Source organism: Pogonomyrmex barbatus, unplaced genomic scaffold (genome assembly GCF_055798465.1).
Source record: "Pogonomyrmex barbatus isolate J1 unplaced genomic scaffold, ASM5579846v1 scaffold3, whole genome shotgun sequence".
In the NCBI taxonomy this organism is placed as follows: Eukaryota; Metazoa; Arthropoda; class Insecta; order Hymenoptera; family Formicidae; genus Pogonomyrmex; species Pogonomyrmex barbatus.
In genome coordinates this window covers 2,875,541-2,903,446 of record NW_028297127.1, presented here as the reverse complement: position 1 = coordinate 2,903,446, position 27,906 = coordinate 2,875,541, and the positions used below count along the sequence as shown (strand labels likewise).

The 27,906-nt window shown below is 31.9% G+C and overlaps 1 protein-coding gene across 1 annotated transcript in view; it reads right to left on the bottom strand.

The window, feature by feature from the left end:
- The window catches only part of nAChRa7 (nicotinic acetylcholine receptor alpha7 subunit), a 189,763-nt gene that overhangs the window by 24,999 nt on the left and 136,858 nt on the right, over positions 1–27,906 (bottom strand). Inside the window, exon 3 of the mRNA XM_011644316.2 lies at positions 21,378–21,487. Within this exon, the coding sequence (XP_011642618.1) occupies positions 21,378–21,469 (92 nt within the window). The 5' untranslated portion in view covers positions 21,470–21,487. The remainder of the gene's footprint in view (positions 1–21,377; positions 21,488–27,906) is intronic.

Below are 27,906 nucleotides of genomic sequence, written 5' to 3'. Positions count from 1 at the left end.
ATATATCACTTATCAAATTTAAACAAGATTGATTGCAAAGAGATATATAATATTTACTTATAAATGTATAACATATAATATAATATTTATATTTATAGTATTTTTATTTAAAATATAAATTTTTGATAAAAGGTAATAATTTAAAGTTTTTAATTACAACATTTAAAAATTTGATTTTAAATCTTACATCGAGTTTCACAAGTTTTTTTCATTTTCCAATTAAACGTAAACTTGTTTTATCTTTATTCAAATATAATTTTTACTATATCTTTTTAAAATACAAAATTCTATTCTAAATAATTCGCATAATACATGAGACAAAATTTAAATCATAAACATGAATCGTAGTTTCTGATTTTGTTTATGTTAAAATTTATAATTTAAATAATTTGGCAATCTTATGTAATCTTGCAAAAGCATTTTGTAAGCGAAGAGCTTTGACTATATCGTTCGGTAACTTCAGGATGTGCTCCACTTAATAATGGGAAGAGATAATCTCAGATTCTCCCGCGAATACTTAATGAAATCGTCACAAAGTTACTAAGAATTGAGACCAGTCGTTTATTCTCGAAACGTTATTATATCGTTTTTTTCTCTTTCATCGAAATATAATACGATTCGCAATAAGAAATCATACTTAAATACAATTTGACAGATTGTTATAATAATCCTAAATTTTTAATAATTATAATTTACTTTTTTTATTAATATATTTATTATCAGTTAATCACTAATCTTTTAACGGTCTATAATTATTGATTATTTAAAATTTTCTTTCACAATTTATATTTAGCACAATCATTTAGCAATGTTATTTTATTTTCTAGAGATATGATTCTATTATGACGATGAATTCGCATCCTTAATTGCTAAAGTCCTATTTACGGAATTTATTAAATAACAAGGATGACAGCAAAATCAGTGATTAATTAATAGTACCGAGTACAATTACATCAGCAGATTAAAACTTACAAATAATTTTGTTTCGTAATTAATTATAATCTGTATTTATGGAACTGTTTTGTGCAATGACTTAATCGTACTAAAAAAAACTGTAAATAAATACTTGCCATTTATGTTTAATCATATAAAAATTTTGAAACAATGAATTTGTGTTTAAAAAAATCTATATAATTTTCTATGCGATTGCGAAATCCTCTTCCTATATTGCGTTTACCTGGTGCTTTCACGTCCGCCGTATTACTTATCCCAAGAATAAACCCGTTATCGCGATTGACGTACCGTCTTGAGTACCGTTCCGGAATTCTTAATGAAACGGTCACGAGGTTTCTGTAAATCGATTCATCCATTCTCAAATACGTAGCGATCATCCTTCATTCTTACCGTTCTCTGGTCATTCCTTAGGGAACTATTACATGAGAAGAAAAAACGTAATCGCTAATAAAGACTGCTCAAACATGCTATTATGAATTCTATATATTGCATAAAAGCAATAAAGTATCGATTGACTTTTGAATTGAGTCAAAATATAGAAAGATTCTTAAATTCTTGATTTTTCTATTTTTGTCCAAAAAAATTTAAATACCCCAAGACATCAAAATATAAAATCAAACTTCAAACTAACTAATATCAAACTTCAAAAATGTTACATGGAAATATGTTTATAATTATATAAAAAGTTTACTTATTTTTATAGTTTTACTTATTTTATTTACTTTTTACTTATTTTTATTTTTCTCCTCTTATTTAATTATAAAACAATTCAAAAATACAATATAAAAATTTTAACAAATTAGGGTTTGCATTAATGTATCTATTAAACTTTCGAATTAATGATTAATGATTAATGATTAATGACATAAATTCTTGAAACAAAGTGCAAAATGCACGATAATTCACTTAAAAAGCCAAGAATATGACATATCTTGTCCTTAAGCTAGTGACATGTAAAGAAAACTTAATAAGATTTAAATAATAAATAAAACACAGTCAAGAATTGTCGTACACGTAAAATTATCATTTTAAAAGTCTCAGCTGTGATTGATCGATTTACTGTTTAATTCTTATTACTTATCTTCTTCTATGTGCCACTACATTGCATAACACGTTAAATATTTCGTTAAAAGATTAGTATGCGATACACTCTTTTTTGCACGACATATGCTATTTACATAAGACTTTGTTATTCACTCGACGAGTAGTCAATCGCGTCAGGTATTCCATATAGTGCATTAGTCTTCACAATGGCGTTATGTTAAATGTGTCATAAAATGCAAACGTGATCATATTATAAACAAGTAGTAATATAAATTTATACACATTTAACTTTTTCGATTTAACAACTTAACACAAGCGTCTCGAGACGATAGCTATACCGTGGTAGATTATTAAGTATCGTTACAGTTGTTGATCGTCAACTCGTATTAAAAATTCATAGGCTATGTATTGTAAGATACTTACGCGTGATTTATTCGTTTAAAGTAGAAAAGGATAAAGAGTGGAAATTAGAAAGTGTTACTTTCCGATATTGAGTATTGTTTCTTCATTTGTGCTTGGAATTAAATCACACTTTGACTTTCTCGCAGATATAATTTGTTCGTCATTTTCGAATTGAAGGCAATTTGTTATACGAATCGACAGCTTGAGTAACGAAAAGTCGGATTTATCGGTTATTAATGACACGCTTCCTTCGTGAAATTCATACAATTTAAAATCTATCGCGTGAAGTCGATAAAATAGAGATTAGATTTTCATATTATATTCTGCAGATACTTTTACTTAATCCATGCATGTTGCAACGTAAAACAATAATTATTTTAAATTGTAAAAAACATGTGATGTTTATTAATTAAAATGTGGAAAATATACAAAGGTAGGAGGAGCAACAGGTACATCATTGCCGTAGTGCATGTCGCGTAAAGTAAGCCGCATGATTTTCGAATTCCCTCTATCGTTAAAGATGGCTTGTTTGCGTGACATCGCCAATCTTATTGTTAACTTTACGTGTTTTATTGCATTTTGCTGCATTTTTCCGTCGTGAAAACGTAATAAGATCCATATCGCCTGCAACTACCAAAAGTGTCGTATGTGGTGATAATTATTATTAATTTATTATTTTAATTTATGAATTGCTTGTTAATATGTAATTCAATACTTGTGTCATATTGTTTATTCAGTAATTTTTTTTTATACTTAACGAAATCATGTCAATTGACAATTATTAGAATTTAAAAATTTCTGAATTAACTTTGAACAAGAAAAATATAATTTAACATCTGAATGTTTGTTTTTTAATAATCTGTTGCAATATTCGATAGATTCCAATTTATTTATGTTTAATATTTTTAATAGATTATATTCCCAACATTTATCGCTTTATCCTTTAACACAATGTAAAAGAATTAATATTTAATATTTAAAAGCAATTTATTAACTCTGTATTGATGTATAAACATTAAAAAAAATAAAATATAAATATATATATTTATAAACTTAGATAGATTTATACAATTTTTATATTTCTATTATAAATCTGTGATATTTTTTAATAAAAATGACACAAAAGCGCATGCGCGAATTTTATTAGCAATGTATTAAAAATGACATATTAGTGATTCTTTGTAATAATTTATTCACAGATTAAATTGCCGTATAAATTTATGAACCATCTACATTTTAAGAAATATTTTATTTTGAACATTTTTTCCATGCTTTTGAAATAAAATTCAAGTATAACTATAAAATTTTGATAATTATAAAATACCATAAAAACAATAAAAATTACATATGGATTAAAATATTCAAGAAGTTGAAGACTGAATAAAAAGATTGATAAAAAAGAAGTCTGATTAAAGACATTATTATCAGAATGCTTTTTCGTGTATTTTGTATCTAATAATCGTCAAGGAGAATCGAACTTCTAAACGTTCAATGTAAAATGTTACAAGATTTCCATTTTAATTTATCCCCCCATTTCGCGCGCTTTATCCTCCGTGTGCCCCGAAATTCTCGCTGGGGCGACTTCTCTACAGAGAAATATTTGATTTTGAATGGGATGCATCGTGGCGATTCCGCGAATATAAGGCGACTGAATGGTATACATAATACACTCCCAGTCGCATCCGGGCGACTAAGGATTGGTTGGAATGCGGCCAGTTGGCCGCAACCCAATCCGTTATTTTATTCTTTTTGAATCCATCCTCTGTACCACCGCGTGCTCACTACCCCCGCAAAACCACCTCAAGTGCACCCTGCGCGGCACCCAGTGCCACACCCACTACTGCCACCGGCATCGATAACAGGGCATGTTTCGTCTTTCGTTCTGTTTTTGCCGCCAAATGAATTGCGCGAATTAACTGACGCATGCGTTTTTACTAGAAATAAAAAATGGAACTGTTTACGATAAAGTTTTACATATGCATTCGTGACATCTTTTAAAAGATAAATAAAATGTTTAGAATTAAAAAAACACAGGTCAGTCAAATGTAATTAACGATTATATATCTTCTTTCTTTTGACCAAAATAAATACGGTTTTATCTTTACAATATCATAATTTTATTCACATAATTTTATTCTGCTGCTCTTTATGACGTGCAAATTTATTTTAGTTCTTACACTCAGTTTTCGTTTTTATCTCCTTGTCACGAACATTGGCCATAAATCATTGTTCATAATGTAAACGCGCGATCTCTAATGCTGTCAGATCTATATCCATATTCGTTCCCTTTAAATGAATGAAAGTATAAAAGGATAAAGAGAATAACAAAAATTTATCACACACAAGTACAAATATAAATAAATTAAAATTTATTAAAATTTGATATAACGCATAATAAAATCCCATTATAATCGCAAAAATTCTCTGTCTAAGAAAATCCATCGTTAAAATTGATCTCACAAGTCATCATCTTTCAATCTCTTTTCTCTTCTTTTGCCTTTACACATTTTTATCTGTTTTCGTTTTCGCACAAAGGTTGCATGCGGGAGGTGTGTTGAGAGGCAAAAAAAATTGACCTCGCGTTCATGTTCCTTTGCGCGGGCGTTCGTTTAACGTGCGCGCTCACGATGTACGGCAAACAAGAGTGTAATAAATGGCGTATGGGGTAAAAGACCACACAGGCATATTGATTTCGCAATGCAAGCGTTATCCTCGTTCCGTTCACCCACACGCGATCAATCTTGCCATTTCTGTATGTAACACCGTATGTGTGCTGGCGTTACGGGACTTGCATCTCGATAGAATTTTGCGACTTTTCCTGTTTATGTGCGAACTAGCAATGACACACGTGAAACATCAAAAGTTACAATGAAAGACCTGTAAATCATAAAAATTAAATTATAAATCTCATTTGTCATCATTTATGGCATTTTTTTCTTACACTTTGTATGATATTACATATATATTTTTTAACAGTTTTTGATATTTTAATGAAAAAATATGAATCTGGGAGAGTTGGGATAAACAAAACAGTATTATGTAACAGTATTACAACATCACAAAAAAAATTTTTTTTTATTGAAGCATCATAACGTGATACTAATAACTGTAGGAATTTCAAAATACGTTGCATTATTATTGAATTAAATTTTTATTGCGAAAAAACTTGATTGCGCGAGGTTTTTTTTCACCAACAGATTACAATTTGATAGATGTCGATCATCAATACGGGCTTAATTATTATAAGACTAACGATTCATATGTTCTGTCAGGATAGTTTGTGAAATCATTATTCATCGTCGATTTACAAGATAAATACGAAACTCAAACCCACATACATTCACACACAGAAGAACCGCAACCCGTTATCATTGTTAAATGCTGATATATTTGATCATTAATTACGAAAAATTAACAGAGAAAATTTATGGCTGTTTAAACAAACGTCGCCGCAATGCTTGCGGTTCCGTTGCGAGCGATTCGAGAGAGAATTCCAAATTTCACATTTCGCGAACGTTTCATTACGCTTCCGCTACATTTCGTTAATCTTCGCGTTTTCACCTGGTTTGCCTTGTCGACGACCCAATTGATTATAATTAGAAACTGCAATCGTGACAATTGTCGTCGCGCGATGGAACTCTCTGAATTAAACTGCCGTTTCGTCTGCCGACGACAGCGAAGTCATTGTCGATTTGAGATTCATTCGTGCGACGTTACTTCCACCGATGTAAACGCGTTATTGCCTGGCATTTGGCAGTCTTTTCCCTTGAGATGGTTCACAAAGACATTCCCGAGATCGTTCCACACTCGTGATTCCCGCGACATTTCGGAGTGAGAAATGATCCCGGGTTATACGTTCGAATTATTCTTTCATTCCTTCCCCGAAGGATTTCACCTTTTAGCGAAGGTAAAGGAAGGTAAAAGATGAGGAAATTAAGAATGGGAGCAAAAAAGATGTTTTTTGATACATGGTTATGCGAAAGTGTCGTTTAATAATGTAATGAGATTTAAGTGCATGCTTTCAATAACATCCTATAAACTTTAAATATTACAGTGAAGCTTAATTCCGGATTTGTAATAAACTGTGGACAACATACGCAACAATCGTTGATATAACATTCGGTTTAGTTATCGAAAAAATATTAAATAAAAATACTAAAATAAAATATCGATCTCTAACAATATAATCAATTAATTCTTGATAATGGCAATAATTTAAATATTTTTTAATAATTTTATTAATTTTAGATAAATACAGTATCTATAATATATTTTTATTCTAAACCGATGTACAAAATGTATGCGTGCGCGCGCGCGCGCGCGCGTGTGTGTGTGTGTGTGTGTGTGTGTGTTTATGCATATGTACATATGTCATCCTAGCAATTGGATCGTATATATCATACATTCGATATATATTCATAAAACGTTTATTTTCTCTTGATAGACAAGACCGCGCGATACGTTGTATACCATTAAACTTAACCAAAGTCGAATAACTAGTGGATTGGCAATCGCATTTCCCGACAGATTAATACGGAATAACTCTTGTCAGACTATCGGAAACGACCTATTTTCAATATCTCGCAATTACTACAACCGCCAATTTCTGTTTTGTACTAGAAATCGAATAGTTCGCTGTGAGCAATATTCTGGCTTTTCATGACTATTATTGACATCAATGGAACGTCGATGTTTATTATTTATTTAATTTTTATGTCAAAAATTTGATTAGTTTAATCAAATTTTAACATAAAGGTTGTAAGAAAGATGATTTAAAATTTTTATATTTTTATCATCAATTTTAATTTTTTATATAACAAAATTGCTTTATTTGAAAAAGGATAGAAGAAAACATGTTTAATACACAAAAATAACCATACATACTGAAATAATTAAACGTAATTTTGGCGAAATATAATTTTTGAAGTCTATTTAATCTTGATGATAATTGTACAATTACGTTTGCTGTAAAAGTAGATAATTGCATATTGTGCACAATGCGTACATATCGTGTACAATGCAAACGCATAAGGAGATGGAAACCGCAATTACTCTAATAAAAGATAAAACGTTTAACCTACTTGCGAAAACCTATTCGATTTCTATCGAGAGAGAGCTTCTTGTTACGGTTTCTTATTACCGTTTTTAAATATACGACACAATTGCAAACTGAAAAAAATTATGCATTTTAATAGTTTAAGTACAGAAACAAAAATTAAGGTTGATATTTCAAAAATAATCTCTTCCAAGATATTAATTACTTCACGTACCATTTAGATTTATATTTGTATTTTACAGTTTAAGTTAAAATAACACAACTCTGCTGCTCCGCATCGTATCGCATCGTAATTAAGTTTATCTTTTGTTTTATAACGTGGTAACGGATTTGTGAAAGTTGTACTTAAATGTGAGTTAACAACATAAATATATTGCAGATAAATTTGATATAAATTATAAATTTCACAGATCCACAGCCGTAAAATAAACGAATTAAAGAAGATTAAGATCAAGTTATTCCTGAAATTTATGCAAGCGTTGGTCGAGTATCATACACCATATAAGAACACACTCATACACATAAATCTCACTAAATTGAAGTTTGCACACATCAATCATATTTTAATATCTTATGAAATGAAATATTAATCGCGAAATATAATGAAATTGCCGTGAGTAAAACTGCCGTAAAATTTTATCAATAAAATATTAAAGAATAAAATATTAAAAGTCAAGATGTTTGCCGAAGGCGAGCAAGGAAAAAAACTTCGTATCCAGGGTGCATCCACCCCGCCTCACCGTCATTCCCGCGCCATAATTTATCGCACATCATATATCTATCGCGCTCGCTGCATGCGGAATGAATTCCAGCTAGCCTCGATTGTATCTACGATATCTCCAGCACTGTTCACGCGGGCCCGCGAGGCCCGAAAACCACTTAATCTTCGTCGAATGGGGCGAGGAATCGCAGGGTGAATAGGTGGGTTTTGTGAGAAATAGAGGGTAGGCGAAGAAAGGAAGACAGGGAATGACAGGGAGCGGTTGCAGTCAGAATTGCACGCTACGAATCGGATTTTCCGGCACGAGCCGCCACCGCCGCTGATATATCGTTCACCGTTCTGGAATGCGTGATTTGTTATCTCAATACGTAATTGCTAATAAGTCAAGTGGTCGGATCGAACTGATTTAGATTCCAATAACCAATAGTCCAACCGACCGAAATCGGCTGATATTGCGATTGACCATAAAAGCTTGTCAATGACAGTCAAATCGGAAAAGCTCTTTGCGGATAAATGATCGATCACTCGTTACTAAAATGCATATCGACCTCTTTTTAACATGGCCGGTATCGATATTTTACACGTTAACCGCATACGTTACCGTATACCGAGACTGACGTCCTTTAATGTTGCCATGTGATATGTTTATCCATCATAAATATTAAAGGAATTATTACGAATTAAATCGAATTATTACGTCATAAACTAACATGGGAGAAATCCATCGAAAATATACTTTATACTCACTCTTAGTTTGATAAATAAATATTTCTTTTGTTGACTCGATGTTATTACGTTAATTGGCAAACATGAGTGTGTTCAAATTCAATATTGCGTGCAGCTTTTTTTATTTGAAATATTATAAATAATTCTATGCTTTTAATTTAAATCCTCAGTAATTAATTATACATTAAATTTTATATTTATTTATAGTTGAAAGTTAAAGTAATGACACATTTGAAAATTAAATGTAATGAATGTTAATGATATTATCTATTGTTTGATCAGATCAAACATTACAATAATGCAAAAAGATTCAGCTTATGTTAATTGCTCGGAATTTAACTATTACATTTATGGAAATTAATTTCGACTAACCAACTGGTGAAATAACTGAAATTTGATTCTTTCCTTTATGTGGATAAGTAACTGCGTAGAGGTTAGATAATTGAAATATTATGAAAGACGTTGGTGTGCTCACCGGTTTAATCGAAAGTCTTTATATCATATGGTAGACCATTAAAACCTAGCCTTCTTAACTAACATTAAAAAAAAACATTAAATTTAAATGCATTATGTAACTTTATATTATAGTAATCGTATAATACTTCTTCTTCTTCCTCTTTTATATAGAAGAAGAAGATGCCTCTTCTTCCTCCATATATAGGCTTAAAGCCTGTTTTTAAAAGTATAACACTATCTATGTAAAATAATATTAAAATGAGAAAGAATGAAATCTTTTTACAGTGCTAAATTTTGAAATATTGTTTGCAAATAGATAACATATATCTCTTATCTATTTCCATTTTAAACATTTATACGTGCGCGTTTAAAATTGTGAATATTATATAAACAGGAAATCAAAAATAATGCACAAAACATTTTTTGAAAAGAAATCTGGCAAATTTTTCATGTTCAATTCTATTCTTTCTTTTTTATTTTTATTTGCTAGCAAGTAATAAATTTCTGCCAATATCTATCTGTAATTTATTGAATTCCCAAGAAAGACTTAGACTAAAATTCTCTACTTAATTAAGAAACTTTTAAATTGAATAATTAGATGATATTCATTAAGGAACAAGATAGGGGAAATTTTTTCGCAGAAAATCCATAGATTCCCCCATGTGTATAATGAAGTCTATTATTCTTCAGTTTGCGAAACTAGTAAGAACTATTCATATCTTGTCTTTTTACACAGACATTTAACAAATGTTAGTTATATTCTGTTAGTTATATTCTCTTAATTTTTGATATATTATTAAAAGATTTAAATAACACAGAAATAAAGATATTAAAAATATTGATAATATTTGAAAATATTTGATAATATTTAGCTTTTCATGTTTCAGATATGCAAGAATAGAATTCACGTTTTAACCAATTTATAACCGTAATTTATAATTAAGTTTTATTTAAAGTTATATTTATTATTTCTTTAGTGACTGGGTTTTATGTGAGAGACATCTAGAAACATCTAATATTTAAGAAGTACTCATAAACTGAATTTGCGTTGCTTCATAATTCCACTAATTGCGGTCTCCACTAATTGCGGTCGCATCCCTTTCTGACGAATTTCTAATACAAACCTAATTCGATTGAGCCGATTAGGCACGCTATTGGCGAATTTACGCGCGCATTACCCGCAACCAAAACCTGACCTGGCGGCCGCATTCCGGCGCATGTTCGTCGATCGAGATACTATAAAAGCTTAGGCATGTCGGCAAATCGACATTCATTATTTATCGGTAAACCTGACACGAGCGGTCAGGACAGGGTGTGTAGAGACGTGTGAGGCTAGTGAGGGAAAGAATGGTGGGTGAAGAACCGTTGACGGGCCGGACAGAGGATCGGCATAGAGTTTAATCTGCTTTGGCTTGAATTTCAAAATACGCGATGGCTAATGCATATTGCCTCTGGCGCCGCTCCAAGTCGCCTATGCAGTCGAATCCACCCCGACTCTCTTTTTCCCTCCCCCGGTCTCGTTTCACAACCATCCGTTCTGTATAACGTATATCCGTTCTGTCGAACTCCCCGCTATGTGTGTGCCCTACTATACCATCCCCCCCCCCCGTTGCCATCCCTTGGCGGCCAATGTAAACTCATTTTGTCATGCATTAAGCGGCGCAAAGCATCACATCCCTCCTGTCCTCTGCCGCAACTCCACTGTCTCTCAATATATCTATATCTCTATTTCTCTATCTATTTCTCATTCCTCGCTTTCTCGCCTCAAACGATATTTATGCCATATTAATCGAATACCTCCTTTATATGCGCTTGCATATACAAGCATCCTCCCTTCCTCTCTCACCACCCCCCCCACACTCTCGCTTCGATGCAGTGTCTATGACGATGGCCTAAAATTAATAGCCTGGCAACCAATTCCAGCGATCGCTTATGCGGTAACAAATCTCAGGGAGTGATGCTCAATTTGTATAGGCGACTCAATTATCAAACATGGTTGTTTTTTAAAATTAATATAAATAATTTTTTCTATCAATATTTAAATTAAATGCCTCATGTCATGATTCGAAATGCCATGGTCAGTAATTATAAAACATTTCTCTTTTGAAAAATAAATTAAATTATTTAAGTTTCGTAAAATTCTATTCAATTTGTTTCTTATTGTACATACGCTGAATAAGTAAAATATTTATAATATATTAAATACTTTTCCATATATTTGTTAAATAAAATAATTACATTATTTTTTGTTATACGTTTTGTTCACTTACTAACATAATATAACGTAACAATTATACTAACACAGTGTAACGTAGCAAAGCTGGATACAACGTTATGAGCTTAATATAATTTTATTAAATTTACTTTGTTATTAACTTTGTTAATTTATTAACTTTGTTAAATATAAATCGATATTTCTTCAATTCACACACCTCTTGCGTGATATTCCCAATCTGAGAAAGTATAACTCAACCATTAGCATCTAATTGAAAGGATGCGAGTCGACAGAAAGCGGAAAATTGCGCAAACGAAAAGGGATTCGATTATTGACGATCCCAGTATCGTATCGAAACGAACGAAATGCGCTTAACATACTTAGGATCGTTTGTTCCACTGCTCTGACTAACAATCCGAATCAGTCTCATCACGGCTTATTCCCATCCGGAAAATGGTCGAAAATTGCTTTTTCGCATGCACACTCATCCGAGAAACACTCAGCCGATATCCCATTATTCCGCTTGTGTTATCAAGTACCATCATACAAAAAATTGCTCTTACTAGAGAATTATATAAAATCAATCAATTAATCATTTATGTTTTAAAATAAAGAACGATTAAGTAAAAAATTAAATTTTTATAATCTTGAAAATTATATATTCTCCATATAAGTTGCACATAACATGTTAAATTAAACAAGTAATATTACCATATAATATTTAGTGATTAATAGGATTTTTTCAAAATTAATTGCATTGTAAAAAATTATTATAAAAATATTTTTCCATTTTTTTTTGGAGAGCGGATAAGATATCTAGCTGCAAAATAGTCGACCATGGCAGAAATAAATGACCTATCGCAAGGATCATAAAATTTCTATAAAGAAGTTCCACTTGTTTTCACGGACTACAACGTGCTGGAATCACAAGGTTGAGAGGAACAAACATTTTGAACTGTGAGGCAAACACTTTTTTTGTCAGCCGGCACGACAATTTCGCCTTACTCATAGATCAGGAGATTTCATTAAGTGCACTAAGAAACAGATGTTCTATTGCAGACGACACCTAGCTTTAGATCATCCTTCAATGACCCTTGCTTCCAAAATGCAGTTTACTGCACGACTTCAATGTTTTAAAGTCATCACAAACGATTTAATAAAACAAACATAAAAAAAATATATATATCAAAAAATTTATCTATAATGTCAAGATGTGTGTGTGTGTGTGTGTGGGGGGGGGCGCGCGCGCGCACGCGCGATTAATTCCAGATTAAAAAAATTTTAAATTAGAAGTTAAACAAATTAACTTAAAACAGTAAACAGTAATAAAAGTAATAGTTATAGAATTTGTATTGCCAAATAAAATATTTCGCACAGTTTTCAACTTTTTGTTACGAATTAACTACAAGAAATTTGAAAAATATTTGTAAATATGATAGAAACATTTTATATTGTTTACAATTATTTATATTAATAAATAAACGATTAAATTTATTACAATGTATTTCCCTTTTCAGTCGTCAATAACAGAATTTGCGATTTATATTTTCTTTAATTATAACTTTCCAAATACATTAATACATTCTTTATTCTAAATTAACTTTTATCTCGGCCTCATATTTACTATAGCTATTTTAGCATATTCGTTTAAACAAATTCGCTATGTCCCAATACAACATCTCGTCAATATAAAAGCCAGTCGATGGGGAACGCACGTGTGAAAGTAGAATGAAAATCATTTAGCCAAACATGTGCGTAAATCGTCGATTGATGGTATCGGTAGCCAATGAATTACCTTTCTCTAACACAATGAACCACTTTGATTTACTATATGGAATTGTATTTAAAAGGATTCACTGCTACATCCATTACCATCAATAGTTGTAAGAAAATCTAAAAGATAAAATCTCACATTTCTCAATTGCATTTACATTTAGATTAACTTATACAACTTAACTTATACAAAAGAGAATGTATATCTTAATGATATCTACGAAATTAAAAATTGTAGATCGTCTAATCTACAAACTTAAAAAAATAATATTTTTAAAACCACAAATTGAATTTTTAAATTTTAAGTGAACTTCATCTCTTTAACGAAAAATATTATTAAACAGAATAAACGTGTAAATTATTTATTAATGGAATAAAGATTTTTAAAACAATTAAAAAATGATACAATAATATAATGCATAATAAACTTATTCACGAATAAAATCTTTATAAAAATAAATAGCATAAATCACACATATATATGTATGTATGTATATATGTATGTATGATATGTGGCAGTAGTATAATAAGATTTTGGTCAGACAGATGAGCGCTATATATATTACATACTTGATTTTGATTTACTCTTGTATTTTTGTAATTATAGAGCTTAAAATAAAATATTTTATAACCTTTTATAAAATATTTTATCTGACAATTTTATTGCTTTTATCGCTTTGTTATTTTATTTTGTAACACATACTTTAGTCTATTAATAAAAGTTTATTCTGCAAGTAGCAGAAAAACATAATTTTCTTATTCTATTTAAAATTCAATTTCCATTATTAATGCGAAAAAATGTGGGAAATTTGAAGTAAATGTTACAAAAAGATCTTATATATTCATTTGACTTTTTGACTTTTGTGTATCGCTTGATTCTGTTTTGCGATCTTTGCTGCAGCATTGTATCGGTATAATGATACCTAAAGTACTTTCAATCCGCTCATAATACGCTGCATCATTATCACGCAATTTTCTTTTAATGGAACTGTCGCCGGGAGCGTTGCGTTTCCTCACGTATAACACGATAGCGATTCGCATTTGCACTTGAACTTGCGGAATACACGGTGCCTCGCGAGTTTGCATGCCCCGAAGTCATCGACATGGTACGGAAACACGGGAGCGTATATGCATTTGCCTGAAACATTAATTCACGACGATCGCATAGGAAGTAATGTGTCTACTAAACTATTCGCTCTTCCTTTGATCCCACGCGGGAACATAAAATATGCGGTTACATTCGCGAAATGTTAGATATATTCTAGGATATGTATTCCGTGCGGATCGCGATTAATCTTTGAATAAAACGACGATGAATCATCGCGAGCGAAGCTCTGTCTCATGAGCGTTCCACCAATAGAATTATTCAGATGACGTCAATCGTTATGGCAAGCTATAGTTTATCTTTCGAAAATGCGTTTGATTTGCATAACGCTAACGCATAAATATGCTTATCTATGCAAAAATGATATATTAGGTGGAAAGATTTCGCCGATATTATAATTGCAGTGAAATAATTCTAAATTCCATAAATCTGAAATTTTTGGAAACATATCTCCCTCTCTCTCTCTCTCTCTCTCTTTCTCTCTCTCTCTAATTAAAATTGCCAGAAAAGTTTCGTACAATTTCGAAATATGAATCTCATACATTTCTTATTCCTGTAAAACAACTCCGTTCATCATATATTATAAATTTTTGTTTCTATTTATAAACAAACTTTTTGTATGTATATATTGTGATCACGTAATCTCAGCTGTAGGAGAAAGTTATTTTTTTTTTCATTAAACGTGTGAAATATTCACACTGACGTGGCAGCTTTTCAGAGCTAACCGCGCGTTACAGCGGAAATTCTCTTGTATCGCCAGCATAATACTGGGAGTACCGCGTTTATTTAAAAATGCCGACTTGCAAAATGTTGTTTGTAAGAGAAACTCAATTTTGAAACGTTTTGCGAGCGCAACTCGACTTTGCTCGATATACAATACACTTCCGTTTACGCCATCCCAGTGGGATTCACGTTCATCCGCGGAATTAACTTATCGCCATACAATTTCTTATAATTTATTGTTCCACATATATTTTTTGAGTGCATGGATTATCGCGACATTGTAAGCATCATTATTATACTAGTAAATTATTATTCTCCTGTTCAACTTTTTATTTACAATTTATCCATAATGCCAGTATAATATTTGTGTGTGTGTGTGTGTGTGTGTGTGTGTGTGTGTGTGTGTAATTAATTGTTTTATCTTATTTATTTATAATCTTATTTACATATACTTATTTTTGATGGTGACCGTTTTAATTCAATCAAAATTTAAAACATTTTAAGGAAAAATTATATATAATAACCTAATTCGCATCACTCGTAGAATTTATATATAAATAAATATATACATATATACATATATACTTATATACGTATATATTTATTCTTACTTGCGAGAATTCCTTTCTGTAACTTTTGACATGATAAATTCTAAGTATAGCAACAAGCACGCCCAATACCAAACGTCATGTCGTTAAATGAATCTATTTTTGACACTTCGATAGACATTCCTGTAGAATAAATGCGCGCATTTATCACTATTGATGCGCGACGGAGCGATCCGTTATATTTTTCTACATAGAACTTGGCCTGTTTTGTTGGAAATTCACTTGTTCGTTGTTTTCGCCATTCGCGGCAATTTTCTGAAAAAAAGAAACCATCAGCCTCGCGCACCCTCGCTTGTCCGCTTGTTCGCTTGAGCCATTTGCCGCAAAATGAATTTTCGCCGCTATCATTCACCGTTGACGAGTAGTCTGTGAAAAATAGCCAAGTTGACGGATTGACGGACGAGTAAGAAGCATAATATCGAATAACGGTCGACCTTTCTTATTGCCAGCTATCTATAAGATTTTGAAAAATTGTACGGTTTTAATTATAGCTATAAATATAATTCTATTTTTCTGCATACAGGTTTTTCATATTTTAAGTGACTAATAGACTAAGCAAATATTACATAATACTGTTAAAATTGTTGTATTGCAACATTGCATAATCAGTCAAAATAGCAACATGAAAACAAATAATTTGTCACATAATTCTATGATTTGTGACAACAAATTTCTTTGCGATGCAATAATATAATTAATTTTTAAAATGGAGAAACGTTTGTTATTATTAATTCCGATTAATTTGATGTTTTAACTATTACAAAAAAAATTTATGTACCGATAAAAGTAAAATCTTGCAAATTTTTGGACATTATGCGACGAAATTATCGCAACGTATTACATTTGTGCGAATAAATTTGAATAAGTTCGCAGTAATAAATAATTTTTATCTTACAACAATTACTGATAATCTTTTCGTAGATGATACTTAATGGATATTTAACATGTAACACGGGATTGGCTGGGGTCATCGTTAACAAGCCAAATAAAATGTGGAATCGAGAGAGCGAAATGGTCCAAGAGCGCAGAAGCGCTCGGATGAATAATCGAAGCGTAGAACGTGAGCTGAATGCGGAAAATGTGAATGCGGACGGTTTTTGATACACTTCCTGTAGAATGTACCGGGTGTCCGGGGGGTTAGAAAGAACACTGAAGAATATTATATTAGGATTTGTTACTCGGCTATCGTGCGAGAATGTTTATAAATCTTTAGATACTTAAATATGACATTTAATTTTTTTTTCTTCAGATGACATTTAACTTGGTAAAAAATATAAAATCTTTCTCGAAATGCTTAAATGTCATATATATCATAATAGAGTGACAAATTTAGAAAGCAAGAAATGAATTATTAAATTTTCTCTTAATGTAATCACGATCCATTTTTCATTAATAGATTGCAAAATCACGTTTATTATATTAATGAAAAGAAGTAGCTTATAGACACTTTTACCGACACTTTGAATCCGTCTTACTTTATGCGACTAATTCGACAAAAACTAAAGTTGGGCAATCAAAGTCGCAAATCGACGGGCAAAGTTCTCTCTTGGCGACCGCGTAGAGATCGGTTCATTAAACATTTCACTTCGCCGACAAGTTCGTCGGCCATTCGTTTCTGCTAATGCATCGCGAGGCGAAGTTTTAATTCGACAAAATACGACGACGGCGGCGGACACCCGATGCATTACCTACTTAAAGACAATGGCGTGGCCGCGAGCGTTTTCCGACAATGTATTACCGTCGGACGGAGATACTTTCCCTGATTCTCTTTAAATGGTAGCGGTAGCTTTGTTTTTAATGCGCGTGACCCAGTTGGCCCGGCGCTCTACTTTAGCCATTGCACGTTGCACCTATCTCCGATAGCTTAAAATGAATTTGCGTGATGCATTTGTGATGATCATCCCGGTTGAATCATTTGAAACGATGGGATAACTAGTTTTTCGGATACTACATTATAAATCGAGTAGTAAATCCTATAACGTTACAGTTAACTGATACTGTAAGTTAATAATGCGAGAAATACATTGAACGCATTCCACTTAAACTTAGCGTTCAATTAGAACTTTCGCGTAAATCACTTTTCGGAATCGCAGCCGAGCGTACACTTTTAGAAACTCGAGAATACGACAACGCTGCCGAAGTAAAGACTGTTTACTAATTAGCGACGTCTCGGACACGCTAGAAATACGATGGCGTAATACGAAGTTCGCAAAATACCGTATGGTAATATAAGCGTCTTTTGACGACTCGAGTTATTCTGATAGTTGTTAACTATCTCTCACTACATCTTGTAAATGAGATTCGCTCGATTATAACGATACGCGATATCGATATTACGTCAGGAAAAAACGAACGAACACTTTACGTCTCTGTTCTGTTCTATCGGGTCTGCCTTTCAGCGGCTATTGAGTTCCGCTTTTCAGCGCGTTTTCATAAAAATAGAGCGTGCCGGATGGCGCTAATGATCCACGCTTTCCTCGGTGTATCGCTGAAGTACCGAAGATCAAACTAAGAGAAAACGGCGATTGGCCTGGGACACCCTGTGTGCAGAATATATACGCGATAAAATCGTCTCGACGACGTGCACGTGGAGACCTGCACGGACCTGGATGAAAAGTGGAGCACGGGAGAATTGCGCCGTGACGAAGCGACAAAGCAGTTAAGTGATCGATCAGTCCTTAGGTGTGCACCATCTTTGCTACTGACCCCCCGCGAAGCTCCCCCCCTTCCTGGCTGCGTTATATATTACGTGGTCCGTAGCCACATAATAACGTCGGATGCATCGCATAAAGGCACCTCGTCTACGCGACGGAGAGCGATTATGACTGGGTGCATGCCCGACAAAACACACCCTTGCGGCGAGTACATAAAAAGGGTTCATACACACGTTCTGTTGTAACCGGAGGCGCAATCGCGGCGGTATCTCACGTTAAACTTCTTTGGTTTTCACGAATTAGGTTACCGCGAATAAATAACAAAGTTTTTCATGCATCAGCTTTCAGTTTTAAACAAAATTTTCAGGATCTAACAGCCAGGACTATAATTAACTGCAAAATCTGATGAAATCATATCTACCGACGATTATAAAAGATATGATTATGAGGTATATAATTGAGTTCAGCAATTGAAAGGAGCTTTTTCTACTAGATGTTAGAATTATCCGTACAAGGTTGAAAGATTTCTTAAAAAATTCCTATTATTAAAAGGAAGTGGATGATTTCCGGAATATTCTGTATAAATTAGGTATTTGCGTTAAGTGCCCTCTTTCTCCCTCTCTCAAAGCATGACAATCAAAGAGTTTGACGAACAAAAAGTGTGTGCAGTGTCGAGCCGTTTGCGATTTAAACGTATAAAATTCCGAACGCAGTGAGGTATATATCTACTGAAATGATTATATTTCGTGTTTTCTCTGTTCTCGTTTTGTAAAGTTTTTTAATGAAAGTTTGCTTTATCTGTCAGTGAGCGCAAAAAGCGAAAATTACATAGTGGAAATTTTCCTCATCCGGCGTATAAATAATTCACGGCGCGAGTAAATTCGCACTGTGAGGAAACACGTCGGGGCTCGCTCTAAAATAATTTAACGACACTGTTTTATCGATCAATTTGCAATTCTCTTCGAGCGTAAACCGTCTTTGTAACTGACCCGATGACCTGCGGTACATAATATGGTCGCACATTGACGCTGGTGCGGTACATAAACGCAACTATGTAATGGACGTTGCACGGTGCGTTTATAAACTTTCTCACGCATGCACGCACACAATGCATACTGTCCTCGCGAGTAGATTGCATGCAAAATAATGAAAAACGGCACAACGATGATAACGCCGGTATGCGATCAATCCTTCTTGATTAATTAATTAATGTTCAACTACGTTCGGACACGTTGAGTGAAAAATAAATAGGATTATGATGGGCAGTCCGATAGGAAAAGAAACGAAATTTTTGTTTTGAAATATATTAAATAGTAATTCGAGTGATAATAATCTGCATTACAATAAATTGCGTCATTAATTAGATAATTCATTTTGGCAAAAATTGCTCAAGTTTAAAATAAATGATGAAGCTTCAATCTCCTTTCATTTCTCGTAACAATAACGCGATGCGTTAATTTAAACTGTACATGAGTTAAGAGATTAAATTTTTTAACAAATTAATATAGATTAATTAATTGATTAACTGATAACGCGGTCGTGAAATATTATTGCGATCCGATCTCTCGCAGTTTAGCATTATATTATATGTGGTTATAATCGTGCAAGGGCAACTATGTGAAACACGCTTGCATAATCGATACGTGCGATTTCGGCATATTAGCCGCGTAAGTATGTATGTGAAATTTCCACGAATAATGGTCCATACCGACAATACGTTTCATTAAAAGCAGGGAACTCCGCAAAAACCCATAAAGTACGTCAGTACAATTGCTATTTATGGGATTGGTATTTTAATTCCATAGATGACACCGATAAAGTATTATATTATCATAATATGTATTATATTATAAACTTATACATACTATTTACTACATCTTTTATTAGCGTGAGTATAATCACTACATTACGTTTATAAACTCTAAAGCTATTATATAAAATTATTTTAACTCCAGATTATGTTGTTGTTTATTATAACTTTTATTATAACTTTTTTATCCTATTATTTATCCTATTATTTTCTGTGTAAGAGACACAGAAAAAAATTTTTTATGTTGTTTAGTTTTATTTTCTTTATTAAAAAAAATTATTATTCATTATTTAATTAAAATTTTATTTATAGTAATCTCTTAATTGCACGTTGTACATATTGTAGTACGATTATAACAAAGCGATTATAATAATCGCAATTTAAAGATATATATTTAAATTATAGATATATATTTAAATAAATGTTTTAACTTACATCATTAAAAAATTTTGTTTCGGTACACACCACTTTGAAAAAACGATAATTACGTTGAATATTTTACATGTTTACGTTTCCGTCAATTAAAAAATATGTGAGTTGAGTGAGATATCCTCGTTTTAAACTATGTCCAATATGCAAGATAAATGCTGCGTAAATTTATCGGAACATTTCACTTTACCATTCGGTTAGTGAATCGAGCATATTTTTTTCGAACCAATTTTGAAATATCACGTGTTATATAGACGATATAATCGAAGTCAATCTATTTTTATAGGTTAACGCTATTTTAAAAATTGATCTACAAGAATTTGTTACGGAAGACAAACAATTTATACAAAATCTAAGATGACACTTTTCAATTTAGATAATATCTGTTAATTAATCAAGAAAATTTTTTCACCGTTATTTTCTTCGGAAAATAGTAAATAAAGATAAAGTAGATTTTTTTATAATATTTTATATATTACATATTTCATCTGACATAAACGTTATAAAAAAATATAATTGAAAATTATACTGAATTATGATACAATATAATATGATACAATATAAGAAAATGTTTAATTAATCCAATTTTTTTATAATATTTTATTGAGAAATAGAGACGCGGATATAAAGGAATATAAAAATTGTAAAAGTACAACATAAATGTGTAAGGTAATTTTAATAAATATAATATGTTACATTACCTGTTATACATAAGAACATCGGGTTTCCATAGTCGGTGCGGCGGTATTCTAAGATCTCGTACACCTCCGTAGTCCGAGACGTTCCATCTCATGTTTACGTCATTCCATTCCTGTAATTAAATAAAAATTATATAAAATTACATGGAAGCAAAAAATTTTGTCGTCAAATTATAACAAACATTGCACTTTAAAAAATTTAAAAAATATATTATAAATTTCCTGATAAGTAGCTTGTGAAACTTTGTAACTCTGAAAAGCTTCTTTATCTATCGTGCGAGTTAAATAAATTGATTGGAGAATTCTTAAAGTCTAACATTTCGCACAATCAAAAAATGACGGACGTTGACATATATATATATATCTAAAAGTCCGTTCGAATCACCGTGTTTTCTCTAAAACGAGATGTTGACACTATCGATTTTTCAAACGGCAAATGCCAAACTTCGCTTCTCGTGCAAATATTTTAGATTACATCGTACACGTCAAGTAAACACTACAGCATTTCAATTTAATTCTCGTCTGGGGAATTTACGAATGTGCTATTTCGCGAGACACACATACACTCACACACGTACAGTCCCGACCTTTTGCTCCTATAGTGTATCTAAATACACCTTTGGGAAACCACATTATAGATGTGTTGCTCATACAAGCAAATTCGATAAATTACTTTTAGTATCTTTCGCCATTTACTTGATTTCCTTCATTCTTACTGCAATTTCTTTTCGTAATTTTGATATAAATTTCCATGGAATTTCACGATGCGAAAGAGAAAAAATGCATAAAATTAACGTTAAAGGTTTTCAACAAATTTTTCCTGATGAAAAAATATAAAAAAATAACAATTTTTAAACAATTTTACTTGGCTTTTTAATACTCTGCGTACAATATTTATTTATCACAATATGGTTTTGAAATTATATTGGATGGTGGTTATTTGATCCTAGATATCGTATTTAGATAGACATCGGGTATGACGACGCTACGCGCCCGCTAATATTCTTCTGTAGTTTTCAAGAACATTTTCCGAACTTTCTTTGCGAGTTTGCGTGACTCTTCCGAAGCGATTTAGGGGCTTCGAAGTATTTGTGGTGTGGGGGAACCTCTCACTTTGGATCCGTAGTTCTTCCTTCCTTCGGCGGAGCGGAAATGAAAGAGACAGGATCGATTCGGCTAATGTGGCTATAACAGGTCGTTGCGCGTTATTTTTAATCATATTATTCAAGAAGAAGTCTCGTTATTTCAATAAGAGAGACGAAGTCAAAGAATGAAAGTAAAACGTGATAATGTACTTCAATTATATTTTAATATGTACTAATTAAAAGATCTATCTCCCTATTATTAACCTTTCGAACTGTGTTCTACCTACGTTCTTCTTCCTTTTATTTATTTAAATTCTTCAAAGCTTTAGTAGAAATTATTTTTATTAAATTTTTCTATTATGTTAGATTAACTCATAATAATGATTTTACTGTAATAATGATTTTCTACTTGAATATATTATTCCACTTATATCGGAAATTATTAAAATTAATATATAGTATATAGTTTATATAGTATTATAAATACGCATTTGCACTAAACAAACACTTATCGATCTAATAGTAAGAAATGAGACAAGAATAAATATAACTTATACACAAAGAAAAATAGGCAAGATACGAAGAAAGAAAAATAGAAAAGATAAAGTTTTTCAAGATTTCCCAGAAGATTTCCTTGTAGAACGGCGACCGTTTTGATATCATCTCTGAAGTCTAGTATGCAGCAAACTCGAGTGGTTTGGTCGTTTCGGCTGTCGCACTCGCACCGATTAGTCACTGACCTCGATTGATTAGCTGCTGATGGAGTGCAACGCGAGATAATTAATAACGACGCGCGTGGTTCGGCGCGTGATTGGCGGACTCGCTGCGCGTAGGCCATTATTATTGTATAATCGTAAATCGTTTGCACGCATGGAAAAAGTAATGCTAATTGCATCGCATTAGTGCTAATTGCATCGCATTAGTGCAACTTCCATCGCGTAGAAGAGTCTCTTAATCTTCTTTTAGGAAATAGAATACTTTGATAGAATACTTTTTTTATGAACTGATGAGAAAATTGTAAAAATAATATATATACAGCTATTGTATAATAATTTCTTAAGTTTATTTTTCATGTATGAATAATTAGTTTGTAAAAAGGTTTAGTTAGAAATAAGTATGATATATATTTATCAGTGTTTTAAACTTTTATTTGGTCGCAAAACATTTAAAATTCCAAATTTTGAGTAAAAACTCTATTCGTGTCGAATTTATCCGCAAATAGCTTATCAACGATGGCTTCATATTTTTTTTTTATATATTCCTATCTTCCGCAAAGAAAAACTAATAGAATCATTCATTGTGCACAAGTAAATTTTTTGCTTCTAAAGAAACATCCTGTCGACCGAGGAAGCTCTTTCACATATTTCTGAAGCTAAGAACTTGACTTTATCTTTTACACGCGATATCGTCATCACTCTTTATCATCACGTTTCACGAAAAGCGTGAACGCGAGCAATAATACTTTCACAAATATCTCCTAAAAACGAACGAATCCTGAAAATTTTATTTTGCACTTGGTGAACGCCCTTGAAGAATGCGAACCGGCTTATAGGATTCGACGAACCGGATGCAGAAGTAACCGGATACAGAATAAAAGTCACAAGAAGAGCGGAAGAAGACGGAATTCCATTGCGAAGTGCTTGTGATTTCGCAAGTCACGCAAATTCCAAGCGAAGCAGATTTCGAATGCCATTTACAATTCGCGCCTTTTGAAGTACGATTTATTTTCTAAGATGGATTTCTAAGAGAATTTCTCTACCTTGTCCGGATATTTATAAAAGTATCATCACGAGATTTGTATTTTATATATCATTATATTGATAATTTTTATATGTCATTATTTTAAAATTTTTAATTTGTTTAATCGTAATTCTAAGACAAGTTATGTCTAAATAATATTTTCTTTTGCTTCAAATGCTCCGTTAAAATAATAATTCTTGGCGGTCAATCCTCTGTTAAAATACACATTGAAAATGAGAATAGCTCAATAAAAATCAAGCGTAAAAATAATACAAAGATTAAAAAAATGCAAGAAGGATTAAAGAAAAAAAAACTGGAAAACCTAACAACATTGCAAAAGTTGGAAAATTTTTTATTTACAGTTTTATTGTCTATAATATATAGCGTGAATATATATAAAAAAATTTAGAGTAAATAGATAGAATTGTAGTAAGATAAAATTAAAGCGAGATAAGAGGAATAAAACGCTTATTCTATATTAAGTTTGTGCGAATAATGTAATAACTGAAGTACATCGTTAGTCTAGTAACTACCATAAAAAAATTTCACTTTTTTTAATTAAAAAACTTTTTCTTGAAGCTTTCTCATCAAGTTAATAATTAATAACGAGTTGCTCATCAAATGCAACACGCAAACATTCATTTATTACTTTAAAGACACTTTATTTCTAAATAAGAATTATATAGCATTACTAGATACTTATACATTTATTCATATAATAATAATATCATCATATAATAATTAATTAATATATATTTATACATCTCATAAATAGAGAGAAGAAAAATATTTATGTAAGATATCTGTATTAAAATGAAAGGAGAGAATATATCCATCAAACATGCGTTTCTCTACGTGATAATTATACATCGACATAGGCGAAAAGTGGAAACTCTCGTGTAGTTCAGTGATTTGCATAGCTAATCCGGTCTTAGTTAGCATAGTTTCGTAGAACCTAGCCTAATATTCCTATGCATACTATAATTCTCGTTACTACGATATTCATAAACCTAAAATATATCCGTCAAATATATTATATTATTTTTGGTATTCCTACGCCGAGAATCGATTATTTATTTTCAATCTACTAAACTTTATTAGAACTTCATCGATCAGATATATTGCAGCTTCTCTTGCCTCCAATAATTGCGAATTTAAAATAAGCTTATGATTACTCCTATCTTTCTTTTTTTCTATTCAAACAATACATACAATATTCTATTCATACAATACTATATTTGTAATACACAAATCACATTCAACAAAATTTTATAACAATTTACATTTTCACTTGCTTTAAATGAATTATTTTTAATATCATAAAAAACGCCTATATGCTTTATAAGAAAATTTACTTGTATAAAATTACATTTCCTTTTTCATGGATTATATTGAAGTAGCTCTTGCCTCTTTATCAAAAGAACGCAAACATATAAATGCGTTTTATGAGTTTAAAAGAAACATTTTTATGACTCTGCATCCATTACCAGCCCTGAGTTGCTCGAGACAGTTATACTTTATCTTAGAAAGAGCGTTGTAGCGTAAAAGGCGCTGTAAAAAAGAAGGCGCTGTAAAAAAAAAAAAGAGATCGAGCCATGAAATAATACGGCCATCCTATAATGACAATTACGTATGTGGAAAATATACGCCGGCACCCGCAGAACGAAATACAGCGAGACATTATCGCGCGCGACATTTCACGAGAGGATCGAGACAAATGAGGGAGCTTAATCGAACCGTCAGCCGAATCGCGAATTCTTTCTTCCAGGAATCCGCACTTTTTTTTCTCAGCCAGACGATTTCAGCGACATGAAGACTAGAGCGAGACAAGGATGAGACATTCTCACGGCACTCCCGGGAGATTTAATCGCGCGTTCGCGTTTTAAATTCGCGAATTGGGAATTCGAATAATTTCGATTACCGTCGCGGCACGGAATCCCGATTGCCATTTTATCGCATAAAACCGGGAGGTAGGTGGAGGACGGCTATGCTAGTAGTTGTCATGGGAAGACCGATCTACAGCGCCGCGTCGTCGACAATTCCTCTTTTCGTTTCCCCTCGACGAAATTGTCAATTAAAGTAACGAACGACCGGTCGAAAACGTAACGAACTTCTTTGTGGAATGAGATCATTCGCAAACGTGATCCTCGAATTAAGATTGAGACTGACTTGAAACAAAAATAGAATACACTCCTTTTATCGATTACACATGATGCTTCAGAAAATTAAACAAAATTGCCCTGAGAAGAAATTAGTTGTTAAATTAGTAGTTAAATTTCATAAAAATAACGCTGTTGAAATTCATATTCAATTTCCTCTTAATAAGAATAACAAACAAAATTATATTTTATCATTTTTTTTTTACTTCAAAATGTACCTTTTTAACAATTAAATTCCAAATATTTTAATATTTATTATTAATTTTTATCTTTGAATTTTAGTTCGTGAACGTAGTATTTTGCTTGAAAATAATTAAATAAAATCAATAATGCATCAAATACATTTTATTAATGCCATATAAAATGGAACAATATTTCTGTCTTTATTGATGAAACACTTTAATTAGATTATTCAGGAGAATACAACGCGATATTGTTTGATATCACGATCGTTTCGGTTTATATTCGCAAGATGTTAATACAATTAACAAGATGTTAATGCAATTAATGACTGCATTGCTACGCGGTTGAGTGGTCCCTGACTGGAAACCTTTTAAAGCGTCTACGTACATTGCAAACTAAACCATGACGATCTGTTTTAGTTCTATCAGCATATATTTATGCTGTAGGAGTATTCAGGAAAATAACAAAGTGATAAATCCCGCGATAAAAGACACAAAAATTGGTACAAAATGTCAATAGTATTTTGGTGAAAGATAAATTATGTATTGTTTAAAAATTCATAGAGAACGTTTTTGCAAGATTAAATTAATATTATAAATAGAATATTATTATTTGATGTCAAATACTACAGCATAATATTCTATAATTAATTCCAAATTTGATAAAGAATATATTATCGAAATTGAGATCTAAATTACCTTGTTACATCATACATAGAATTTTGAATCATGTATATATATATATATATATATGTATGCGTTATTATTGCCAAAATTTTAATTAAACCGATAAATAATCGTAGAATTCAATTTACTAAATATTATTAAGCGAAACTAGTAACCCGTTCGAGTGTTTCACTTTGCGATGTTCTTAAGAGGAAGACGGATCGTCGGCTTAGAAACTAATAGTAAGTCTTCATTCTCTTTACGAAAGACGCAATTACGGCGTCTTCCGAAGCTTGTACAAAAGGTGAACAGCAAAAGATGATGAAAGAGAGCATTATGTTACAAAACAACATTGTCGGGATGCGTAAACTCTGCGTCGTGTCTAATATGAGTTCGTATCGTGGCACTTTTATCAAAAAGACTGCAATGAGTTTTCTTTGTACTGCAACAGACAGCGTTCTAGATCGGTAACGAAAAAGATAATAAAAGGTACTCTGAAAAGCTGCATATTCTAGCAGTAGTAGTTTGAAGAAGCTCTTTGAATAAATGTGGTGCCAGCTTATTCTTTGCGAAAGTTCCGTTTCACTTCTCTTTGTACCTCAACTTGTTTGTCTAACACCCAACCGTACACCTTACGTACAACAAGTCAAAAGTACAGAGGATGTGCGGAACGTATCTTTTATTTTGCTTTACTTTTACT